Source organism: Rhincodon typus, chromosome 16, assembly GCF_021869965.1.
Source record: "Rhincodon typus isolate 14 chromosome 16, sRhiTyp1.1, whole genome shotgun sequence".
In the NCBI taxonomy this organism is placed as follows: Eukaryota; Metazoa; Chordata; class Chondrichthyes; order Orectolobiformes; family Rhincodontidae; genus Rhincodon; species Rhincodon typus.
In genome coordinates this window covers 10,745,647-10,757,364 of record NC_063347.1, presented here as the reverse complement: position 1 = coordinate 10,757,364, position 11,718 = coordinate 10,745,647, and the positions used below count along the sequence as shown (strand labels likewise).

The window sequence follows — 11,718 nt, the reverse complement described above, 5'->3', positions numbered from 1 at the left end:
CACACACACACTCTCACACACACATACACTCTCTCACACACACACACTCACACACACACACACACACACACAAACACACACTCTCTCTCTCACACACACACACACACACACACTCTGTCTCTCTCTCACACACACACAGACAGACACACAGACACACACACACTCACACACACAAACACTCACACACACACACACACACAGACTCACACACTCTCACACACAGACACACACACACACACACACACACACAGACAGACAGACACACACACACACACACAGACAGACACACACACACACACACTCACACACACTCACACACACACACAGACAGACAGACAGACACACACACACACACACATGTTGGATATAAACGCACAAACACATACTCTTGCATGCACACAGATACACAGGGGTGTACATACTGATAAACACTTACATGAACACTTACATTGACACAAACATAGATATACACACATATGAACACACACACATGCATTCACAGATATGCATCCACAAATACACAAGTGCACACACACAAATGCACACATGCAGACAAACATGAATACATGCATAGGGATGCACATACATGCATGCATGAACAGATACACATGCATACAAAAATGCACATGTCCAGCCTCAAAGAAAAACCTTCCAGTGACTTTTTACACCATGTTTCTGATGTTCCAAAGTAAATGTCCATATTCAATAAAACGGGGCGACAATCAGGGCACCTCAGAAAATAACAACAATGTTCAATTTCCACTATCAACTTCAAGTATTCATATATACCAAGGTCACTTGGTACTGACTACTTCATACTTCTGTGGACATTGGAGAGATTTTGACAAGATACTGCCTATGTGAAGCAACCCTCACTTACTCCAGGGTGCTCAGTGGTCAGATGGTGAGAACCAGTACCATCCTTCCCTCCAACCGTACATCATAAACCCAGCTCCAAACTTGGCCACAGGTCTCTGTCATGGCCTGAGGAAAACCAATCCTTTTGCCTGACATGGATTGAGCTTCAGATTGAGTTCTTCAGTACTTATACCAGTTGAATTTTTCAGGTTAACTTTATAACTTTGCAGTACAATCTAATTTTATATGTAAAATCTAATATATTAAAAAAAATAACGTTTCTTGGTAAGGAAGATAGTTGTTATTAAACCTTGGTGGAAGGAGTATGACAGGATCGGTCCTGCAGTTGTAGTGAGACGAGGGTTCTGGAAAAGTACATGAATGTCTGCAGATTACTGTCAGAACAGAAGCCAAACTTTGCAGTTGACATTTCAAGTGTAAACCTGCAGCTAAGCATCTGTGAATCAAATGGGACGTGTGTTACCCTTTGTAATTCGCAGTGTCTGCCTATTAATGCATGAAGAAGGCTTTGAATGAAGATGATATGTTATTAGTAACTCTGCTTTATCAAAGAAAAGAAACCCTGCAGTCAAAAATAATTTTACAAAAGTCGTAAAGGCCTTAATGTGATTTGTCTTTTTTTAGGGGGTGATGCTGTGGTTACTGAGAATGACTGATTCACAGATCAAAGAGAGTCTCATCACTTCACTACTTTAGTGAATGACTACAACTACTAAAGTAGATTATTAAAAGTGGTGTTATAATGTGTATCTTTTCTTAAGCCAGGTGTGCTGCTTTGAAAAGAGTTACCCTTTTTATCTATTGAAGCCTTTTGTACACAAAAAGTATAATGATGTACAGTAAAAAGATTTTGCAGAAGTATACCCAGAGAATTGAATCAGAATGATGTATTTCTGTGATCCTCACCTTCACCTTCACCGCTGAATCCAGAAATTCAGTGTAACTGATGTGAAAACTCAACTTATGTTTCTTTCCTCTCATCTGAAGGAGGACCTCATTAACCTGATTTGTTTTGCTCTTTTGCAGAAAGTACATGATCTGGAGGTTACCTTTGTCTGTTATGCTCCCCAGATTTTATATGCTACGCACATGAGTCAGGAGGTACAGGAGAAACGACTATCACAGAGGTCTGTAATACTTTGGGCAATTGAGGCCATTTTAATGTGTCACAATAATATTTAACAGGTGGGAGCAGACTGACTGGCATTTCACCTCTCTCCTGCTTTGTTTTCCTATTGAGTTAAATGGAAAAGGAGTTCAGGAGACATGTAAAAAAGCTGTAACTAAGTTGTTGCCGTCCATTTAAAAGCAGTCATTAATGCCACCATATTAGTGTTTGTTTATGTTGTGCAGCAAGACTAACAGTATAGGCCTAAGCTAAACTCCCGAGAAATGGAAAATTTAGTTTTGGGTTGGATGTCAGATCTTTAAAAACTTCAAAACCAAATTGCAGTGTGCATGAATTGCACTTTATAACAGTGAGGGGACAACTCACCTCCTTGTAAGAATTACACTCGGAAAATGAAATTGAATTGAAAATGGAGCTACGGATAGATTTAACCAAATTCAACCACTTTGGAGCCATCAAATTCTGGTTTTAACACAAACATGATGGGTGGCACAACCCTCCACCAGGCGCTGGCTCTTCATTTTAATCCTTTAATAAAGTTGAATGGCCCAGATTTATCTCTTTTCCAGCGTTAACATCTCCAGTCCCCTCTGTGATCCCCTTCTGCCTGTTTCTGACTCTCAACACCACCACCATTCTTCCACCATGACTCTCAAAGAACAGCCCAAGCCTCACCCAACAGAGAGCCAATCAGTCCGGCTTCTGGGTGGGAAACCTATTTAAAGAAATTCCGAGCATGACTGCTCCAGGATCTCTCTACATTCCTTGGAAATCCCAACAAACCCAGTAAAAATAAAGGCACTATCTCTGAAGAGGGTTGTCAATCTGAGGGGGAGGTGATGGCCTAGTGGTATTAGTGCTGGACTGTTCATCCAGAGACCCAGATAATGTGCTGTGGACCCGGGTTCAAATCCTGCCATGGCAGATGGTGAAATTAGAATTCAATAAATATCTGGGATTAAGAATCTAATAATGACCGTGAATCCATTGTCAGTTGCTGGAAAAACCCATCTGGTTCATTAATATCCTTTGGGGAAGGAAACTGCCATCCTTACCTGGTCTGGCAGACATGTGACTCCAGACCCACACCAATGTGGTTGACTTTTAACTGCCCTCTGGGCAATAAATGCTGCCCAGCCAGTGACACCCTCATCCTGTAAATGGTGGACCATTGGTGGTGTAAGAAAGCCCAAGCCCACAGCCTTTTCAAACAACACAGGCTAAACACTGTGAAGATTATAACTCCAGTATGATGACAAGCCATGTTTGTAGAGTGGAAAGCTTCAAGCACATAATGAGCCTTGGCAGTGTGAGCCCATTGGCCAGTTCTTTCAAAGTGTTCAGAATTTGTAGTACTGGGTGCCAGGGGCTAAAACCAACACGGCTACACACCAAGAGCTGGAGAGTAGGATGGGACTGTCTCTTTCTCAGACAGCATAGACACAATGGTCTAAATGGTCTCCTTCTCTGCCATAAATCTTTCCGTGGCTCCATTTTCAATTCAGTTTCATTTTCCGAGTGTAATTCTTACAAGGAGGTGAGCTGTCGTCTCACTGTTATAAAGTGCAATTCACACACACTGCAGTGTTTCTCAGGAGGCTGTGAATTGCCCCATCCAACAACTAGGATCAAACCAGTCAAAGGTCATTACTAGACCATAATTTATCCAGAAACCAAGTGGTGCGTTTGTCTAGTTTAGATGGTGTGATTTAGGTTGTGAGCACCTTCCCTTGAAAGTGATGTGTTTTAGGATATAAACTGCATTTATTGGAGCATCACCAGTGTATATACAGTGCAGTGGTGGAGGGTATTCTTTCTACAACTTGCCAGAGCGTATCCTAATGAGAATCAATCCTCATGTTTAAATTAAAAACACAAATGAGGAGTAAGGTGTTGGGATTGTGGTGATCTGGTTAAGGGTGCAGTTTTTTTTTACACATCATTTCATTGGAAGCAATTCAGAGAAGGTTCACTAAGATGATCCCTAGTATGGAGGCGTTGTATGGTGAGCAAAGATTTAACAGGTTCGGACTCTACTCACTGGAGTTTAGAAGAATGGGAGATGATCATTGAAACATATGAGATTCTAAAGGGGTTTGACAGCGTTAATGCAGAGAATGGGAGAGTATAGGACCAGACAGTATACTCTCAGAACAGAGGGGCACCAATTTAAGACCAAGATAAGGAGGAATTTCTTCCCTCAGAGGATAGTGTGTCTTTGAAATTCCTTGCCACAGAGAGCTGTGGGAGTAGGGTCCTAGTGCATATTTAAGGCTGAGATAGATGGATTCTTTATCAGTCAGGGTATCGGGATTATGGGGAAACAGCAGAAAAGTGGATGTGAGGAATGTCAAATCAGCCATGATATTTTTGAATGATGATGGAGCAAGCATGAGGGTCCAAATGGCCTCCTCATGTTCCTATGTTTTAATGGTCTTATTAACCAAAATCTCCAGGTGGATCAAGTTGGTCACTGGTCTTAACCTCGCATCTGACCCTGTATCCCCCACCATATATTAAACTAGATTGTCTTTTGGATCTCAATCCTCTTACAAGCAAGTACAGTTTCTCCCAACCTACTGTGTTCTGGCCCGTCATGATGTTGAAAATTTCTGTCAAATCTCCCCTCAACCTGCTCAAAGGAAAATTGTCCCAACTTTTCTCCAATCCATCCTTATAACTGAAGTTACTCATCCCTGGACACATTCTCATAAACTTCTTCTGTGCTCCATTGCATACACATCCTTCTTAAAATATTGCCCCCAGAACAATATGCAATACTCTAGCTGAGGTCTAAATAATATGCTATATAATTTCGGTGTAATCTCTCTGCTTTTGTACTTTATGCCCCTATTAATGAATACTGAATATTTTATTAACTCCATGTGCAGTTGTCTTACCACATTAAATGACATACATGTACACACCCAAGTCACTCTGTTTCTGCATACAATTTAGAATAATATCCTTTATTTTATGCAGTCTCTCTATGTTCTCTGAACCAAAACATATCACTTCACACTAAACTGTATTAAACTTCATCTGCGACTTATCCACCCATTCTTCCAATTGAAGTTCTACTAACTTTCTCAAAGTCTGCATGTTTTGTATCATCCTCAAACTTTGAAATTGTCCCCTGGACTGCAAGATCTAGATAATTTAGATATATCACAAAAAGCAAAAGTCCCAATACTGACCGGTAGAGCACTGAAAAACTTCCTCCAGCCTCCCCAAAAAAACTATTAACCATTACTTTCTGTTTCCTATCCTTCAGCCAGTTTTGTGTCCACATTGCTGCTGTCCCTTTTATTCCATGAGTTACAATTCTATTGTCTAGAATGTTTAGTTGGAGGAAATTTCTGCTCATCCAGTATTTGATGTTGGACAACCAGCCTGGAAGGTTAGAGATAGTGGTGGAGTGAGGCAGTGGAGAGGTAAAGCATGGTGACTTCAGCATAGGATGTGGAAACTTAGACTGTGCTTTTGGATAATGTCTCAAAGGGCCACATGTAGATGAGAATTAGAAGGGGGCCACAGGTAATCCTTGGGAGGCACCAGAGATAATGCTACAAGTGATCTCTTGTTGCAACAAAATAGTTAAGAGTGGAACCGGGCAGGTGAAGTTCCATCTGAGTCGAAGATGGTTTGGTGGAGGACAGTGTGCTTAAATACATCAAAGGCTACAGGCAGCTTGAGAAGGATGAGGAAGCCACAAGACCATAATATATAGGAGCAGAAGTAGTCCATTCAGGCCATCAAGTCTGACCTACTATCCAATGACATTGTGGTTGATCTCAAAGGAGCCTTGGATGGGCACTGCTCATACCCCAAAGACTCTATAGAACACAAGTCAGGAGTGTGATAGAATTTACCTGGCTGGATGCAACTCCAACAATGCTCAAGAAGCTCATTGTCATCCAGGATTGGTATTCCATCCTCTATCTTAAACGTTCACTCCCTTCTAGGCACCATGACTATAATGTGTACCATCTACAGGATGCACTGCAGTACCCAGCAGGCTCCTTTGACAACATCTTCCAAACCCATGACTTCTATCATATAGGAAGACTAAGGTAGCAGGCACAGAGGAATAAAGACATTTTCAAATTCTCTTCCACCACCCTAAAGGGTTACTCGACCCGAAACCTAAAATCTGATTTCTCTCTACAATTGCTGTCAGACCTGCTGAGCTTTTCCGGCAATTTCTATTATTATTTCTAAATAACTGTGTCGTTACTTACAGGGGCATTTGCATGGTGAGATGAAAAGTTACAAATATCTAAATATGTAGATGTATTCTGTTATACTACAGTATAATATTTATTTTAATATCTGATTTCTGAACTGAATTAAACAGATGAAGGAATCCCTAAATTAATATTGCACAAACACTAAGCCATGTATTTATACAACAGAATATTTCATGGCTCCATTAAAACAGAAGTATAAGAATACAAATTAACTTTGTACCCAGTTGAAGCCCTGTGACCATGTGGAACTATATTTTCATGAACCTCATTAACATTTGTATATTTTAGCTGTCAGGCAACAACAGGAAGCAAAATGGGATAAGGAAGAAAGACTGGGGGCCAGAGAAAATTTCTGTCTAATTCCTTTTCTCACTCCCTCCTCTTCCCCATTGCCCGTGAATGCAGGCCAGACACTAATCTTTGCAGTTTCCCTCCATCCCAGATTTCCTTAAACCCGGAAGTCGATGATCGAGCAGACCTGCTGGAACCGATGTCACACAACCTCACTCAGGAATCTTAGACCTGCAAGACTTCACTGTCCCAACATTTTATTTGGCTGTTGTAAATTGTTGGAAATGTCTTACACTTCTTTTCATATATGTGTGGTCCCCAAGGCTGGAGGCAATCCTCTAATCTGGCAGCTGAAGGATGTTAAATTTTAGCTGTTGTTTGACGGATGGTGTAAACATCCGCCTGTGGCTATTTCCTCTCTGATACTGCTCCAAGACATTTCCTATCATTTTAAAAAGAAAAGCAGAGGATCTCTTGATAGTATCACACACTCCAGACCATAGCAAGACTCTGCTGTTTCGTGTGTGTGTCTGCTGAGTAAGACATTTCCCAGTCTTGGTCAAGCATAACATGTTCATTTTCACTTTCTGACTCCAGGACCCAATTACAGGGAGGCACCCAATCTGTTTCCTCCATAGGTTCATATTATAGGGTCTGGAATGTGACTTACACAGCTTCAGTGAGCTGCTGCATGCTTCCCTAGTTGCTGATGCAGTTTTCTGATATAGGTTTCTATTCACTGCTAAAATATAAACTCAAAGAATAATGAGCTTAGAGGGCTGTACCGCCAGAGATCAGGGCACAGAGTAGACTATAGCTAGTATCTTTTAGGTTAGAAATTACAGTATTGATGTTGTTGCACAAATCTCAAACAAGTTTAGGTTACGATGTCGAGGTGCTGGTGTTGGACTGGGCTGGACAAGGTCAGAAGTCAGACGATACCAGGTTATGGTCCAACGGGTTTATTTGAAATCATAAACTTTCGGATTGTAGCCCCTTTGTCAAGTGAAGTGAAGTTTAGGCTAAGTATATATCCATCTTCTTTCCAAGGAGATATTTACCTGCTTGAAATAAATGGTTTGATATCCCGATTGATGCAGAGTAGAAATTGCTGTGCGTGTCTGTTTTTATTTATTTTTATTTACACACACAAACAAGTTAATTTCATTAGAAATAAAAACGAGAACTCATGAAAAACAGGTCACTGATTCACCATTTTAAACGATTACAAAGCAGCATATTTACCTCTAGAAAGTCAAAGCCAAATATAGTCTTCAGCTGGAGTGATGTTAAAGAGTGGAGGTTATTTGAACCAAGGCTTGCTATACCATGCAGAGATCATACAGTGTAGAGCTGGCAGAACACAGCAGGCCAGGCAGCATCAGAGGAGCAGGAAAGTTGATGTTTCAGGTCAGGACCCTTCTTCAGAAATCTTCACACTGTGTTATCTCTGACTCCAGCATCGGCAGTTCTTACTATCTCTGAGTTGCTATACGATGCAGCTTTCATTTTAACATCTCACAGACTGTTCTTATTTTTGGATACTATTTGTGTATGGTTTTCAGTCACTGCAAAGCAGTGAAGTATGTCTGCATCACAAACTAAAGAGTGAGGCGTGTTATGGCGTACTCTCTAGATCACTTAGGCAAAGTACCTTCAAAATCATTCCTGACATCACAACATGTCGCATTCTAGCATAAAGATACAATCACTCTACTGTGACATTGAGTCAGTGTAGTGTGTTCAGTCAGACAGTTATATGTGTGTAACACAGTAACAACAGTAAGCACCAAACCCAAACTACATGTGTATCTCTCTAATATTGTAGCTTTATAAATAATTAGTGTTCTAAATAAGCTTCAAGATATCTGATTCAACAAGAACTCATCTTTCTGTGGTGTATGTGACACAGTCTAACATAGAAAACCATAAAGCACATCAGAAGACATAATAATTAAGTGCTACATTGTAGCCATTGGTGGTGTACATTGTCACGTTTGCACAATAAATTTGGACTTATGACTTTCGAAATTAATATGAAAGTAGAACACCAAAATTTTACCAAAATTCACTGGACTCTGGGGTGGTTCCCGCAGATTGGAAAACAGCCAATGTGATGCCACTGTTTAAAAAATGAAGTAGACAAAAAGCAGGTAGCTATAGGCCAGTTAGCTTAACTTCGGTAGTGGGGAAAATGCTTGAATCTATCATTAAGGAAGAAATAGCAAAACATCTGGTTATAAATTGTCCCATTGCGAACACCCAGCATGGGTTCATTAAGGGTAGGTCATGTTTAACTAATTTGGTGGAATTCTTTGAAGACATTACTTGCATGGTGGACAATGGGGAACCTGTGGATGCGGTGTATCTGGATTTCCAGAAGGCATTTGACAAGGTGCCACACCAAAGGCTGCTACATAAGGTAAAGTTGCACGGTATAATAGGCAATGGATTGGCATGGATAGAGGATTGGTTGACCAGCAGAAAGCAAAGAGTAGGGGTAAATGGGTGTTTTTCTGATTGGTGGTCAGTGGCTAGTGGTGTGCCTCAGGGATCAGTGTTGGGACCTAAATTGTTTACAATTTACATAGATGATTTGGAGTTGGGGACTAAGTGTGGTGTGTCAGAATTTGCAGATGACACTAAGGTGAGTGGTAGAGCAAAGTGTGCAGAAGACACTGAAAGTCTGCAGAGGGATATAGATAGTCTAAGTGAGTGGGCAAAGGTCTGGCAGATGGAGTACACTGTTGATAAGTGTGAGGTAGTCCATTTTGGTAGGAATAACAGCAAAATGGACTATGTTTTAACTGGTAAAAAATTGCAGCACGCTGCTGTGCAGAGGGACTTGGGTGTCCTTGTGCATGAATCACTGAAGGTGGGATTGCAGGTGCAGCAGGTAATTAAAAAGGCAAATGGAATTTTGTCTGCCATTACTCGAGGGATGGAGTTTAAAAACAGGGAGGCTATGCTGCAGCTGTATAGGGTCCTGGTGAGGCCACACCTGGAGTACTGTGTGCAGTTTTGGTCTCCTTACTTGAGATATACTAGCACTGGAGGGGGTGCAGAGGAGATTCTCTCGGTTGATTCCAGAGTTGAGAGGGTTGGATTATGAGGAGAGACTGAGTAGACTGGGATTATACTCATTGGAATTCAGAAGAATGAGGGGAGATCTTATAGAAACATATAAGATTATGAAGGGAAGAGATAAAGTGGAGGCAGGGAGGTTGTTTCCGCTAGCAGGTGAAACTAGGACTAGAGGGCATCGCCTCAAAATAAAGGGAAGCAGATGTAGGACTGAGGTCAGGAGGAACTTCTTCACCCAAAGGGTTGTGAATCCGTGGAATTCCCTGCCCTTTGAAGCGGTTGAAGCTACCTCACTGAATGTGTTTAAGGCAAGGCTAGATAAATATTTGAACAGTAAAGGAATTAAGGGTTATGGTGAGTGGGCGGGTAAGCAGAGCTGAGTCTCAAAAAGATCAGCCATGATCTTATTAAATGGTGGGGCAGCCTCGAGGGGCCAGATGGCCTACTCCTGCTCCTAGTTCTTATGTTCTTATGTTCTATTGACACAATATGATGTCATGATGTAAATTTTTGCAAATAAGAAATTTGCAAGCAGATAAGATTGACCATGGACTTTTCCACTCTACTACTTGTCAAACTTCAATCATACTTTGCAGTTAGTCCACATTCTGTTGTTAATTGTCCTGTCACTGCTATGCCGAGATAACTCAGTTTTAAATGTGTATCTATTTATAAGCAGCAAATGAAGCTTACGATATCTAATGCTTGAATTTACTCTAATCATTGGATTCAGGTAATTAATGCCCCCAAAATCAAAGAGGCAGATTGTGAGGAGATTCTTTTTTTAAGAAAGGAATTGGAGTGTCTCAGGGAAAGAATTCTGGAACTAATGAATTAGATGATTGAAGGAAGAACTGCCAATGGTGGGGAAAGGGAGTGAGAATTTTGTTTTTATTTATACACAGCATGTGTGCATTACTTGGCCAGGCCAACATGTATTGCCCATCTCTACACAAGAAGATGGTGCTGACCTGCTACCTTGAACCACTTCAGTTCATCTTGTGTAGGCACACCCACATTGCTGATGGGAAGTGATTTCCAGGACTTTGACCCAATGCATAGAAGCCAGATATGGAGGAATGCAAAATTTTTGTATGGTTGTAGCACAGGTGAAAGTTGCAGAGATAGGAAAGGGTGAAGACATAGAGGGATTTGAACATAAAAATGAGAAATTTTAAATCAAGATATTCGTAAACCAGAAGCCATTAGTTAGGTGAACAAATGTTTTATGGACAGGGGCAATGTAGATTGGCATATGGACAAATGTTTTGAGTAATCTCCAGTTTATGGAAGGTGAGAAGGTGGTGGCATTGTAGAAGTGTTACTGGACCATTAATCCTAATGCTCTGGACACATGAAAGTTAATGGAATTTAAATTCACTGAAAAAAAATCTCTGGAATACAAAGCTAGTCCAATAATACTGATCATTAATCTATCATGGATTGTTGTGAAATCCCATTGGGTTCACAGTTTCCGTTAGGGAAGCAAACTCCAGGTTCTGTTTAAATTTTCAACTGGGAGGTTTGACTCTGATTGGTCAGGACATTGCCCTGAGAAATTGACCAATGAAAATTTGTCACCAATGAACCCTACAACATAGGTGACAGCCATTTGCTGGTTCATTTCCCAGAGACTTCCCAGCCTGGTTGAAATTTTAAACAAAGTCTGGCAGTTAATTGTCAATCAGCATTAATTGGTGCATTCTCCATGACAATATTTCTACTAGTCAGAGTCCACTTGCCAACTAATTAGCACTGTCCTTCCATATCATATAAATGTTGGGATTTCCTCTCGAATTGGTATTCTCGCAAATAGTCTTGATGAGTGCAAAAGACCATAAGACATAGGAGCAGATGTGAGCCATCAAGCCCATTGAGTCTGCTTTACCATTCAATGAGATCATGGCTGATCTGATAATCCTTAACTCCTCTTTCAGCCTTATGCTCATAAACCTTGATTCCCTTAAAAATCTGTTTATCTCAGCCTTGAATATATTTAACATCCCAGCCTCAACAGCTCTCTATAGAAGAATTCCATATGTTGATTACCATCTGAGAGAAGAATTTCCTCCCTGTCTCCATCTC

At 40.8% G+C, this 11,718-nt stretch overlaps 1 protein-coding gene across 1 annotated transcript in view; it reads left to right on the top strand.

The window, feature by feature from the left end:
• uba1 (ubiquitin-like modifier activating enzyme 1) overlaps nucleotides 1-11,718 on the top strand; it is a 272,418-nt gene that overhangs the window by 254,266 nt on the left and 6,434 nt on the right. The window contains exon 22 of the mRNA XM_048606255.1: nucleotides 1,906-2,006. Coding sequence (XP_048462212.1) covers nucleotides 1,906-2,006 — 101 coding nt within the window. The remainder of the gene's footprint in view (nucleotides 1-1,905; nucleotides 2,007-11,718) is intronic.